The sequence below is a fragment of the Microtus ochrogaster genome, linkage group LG8 (genome assembly GCF_000317375.1).
Source record: "Microtus ochrogaster isolate Prairie Vole_2 linkage group LG8, MicOch1.0, whole genome shotgun sequence".
NCBI classification, from domain to species: domain Eukaryota; kingdom Metazoa; phylum Chordata; class Mammalia; order Rodentia; family Cricetidae; genus Microtus; species Microtus ochrogaster.
In genome coordinates, this window is record NC_022033.1 from 15,556,736 (window position 1) to 15,557,311 (window position 576).

Here is a 576-nt window from a genome sequence, read left to right on the forward strand (position 1 = left end):
CCGTAGCCGCTGAAAAAGCGTTGGATGTCCTTCTCGCGGACATTGTAGCTCAGGCGTCCTATGTAGACGCGCGGCATGGCCGTGGCGGGTGGGCTCCCGGGGGCTAGCTGAGGTGCGGCGGGCCGCGGGGCAGGGCTGCGGTGCGGGTGCGGGGACGGCGAAGGCCCGAACACGCGCCTCACACCGCAGCTGCGGCCGAGTCAGCCACACAATGGTGTGCGCGCGCGCGCGCAGGCCTACGCTATATGCGTCTGGGGGCGGGGCGCGGCGCGTGACGTCGGCGCGTAGCACGTTTTCTCCCGCTCCGCGGTCGGCTCCGGAGAGGTCGGCGCTGCTGGCGGCGCGTGCCTAGCTTAGTGCGATCCGATCTCGCCGCCGAAATGGTCCCCCGCGCTCGGCACCCGTCTTCGTCCACAGCCAGGACCAGGCCCTTTGACTGGTGCCTTTTAATAAGCTGTTCTGGTGCCCAAGCACTCGGAGGACGGCCCCTGCTTCTCATTGGTTCCTAGGGATGTCAGTCTGGCCCGATTTCGTCTCTGATTGGTCTACTAAAAAAAAAAAAAGAGGTTGCGCTTT

At 65.5% G+C, this 576-nt stretch overlaps 1 protein-coding gene across 1 annotated transcript in view; it reads right to left on the bottom strand.

The window, feature by feature from the left end:
- Srsf6 (serine and arginine rich splicing factor 6) overlaps window positions 1-214 on the bottom strand; it is a 5,381-nt gene extending 5,167 nt beyond the window's left edge. Inside the window, exon 1 of the mRNA XM_013352077.2 lies at window positions 8-214. Coding sequence (XP_013207531.1) covers window positions 8-77 — 70 coding nt within the window. The 5' untranslated portion in view covers window positions 78-214. The remainder of the gene's footprint in view (window positions 1-7) is intronic.
- Between the last annotated feature and the right edge of the window lie 362 nt (window positions 215-576).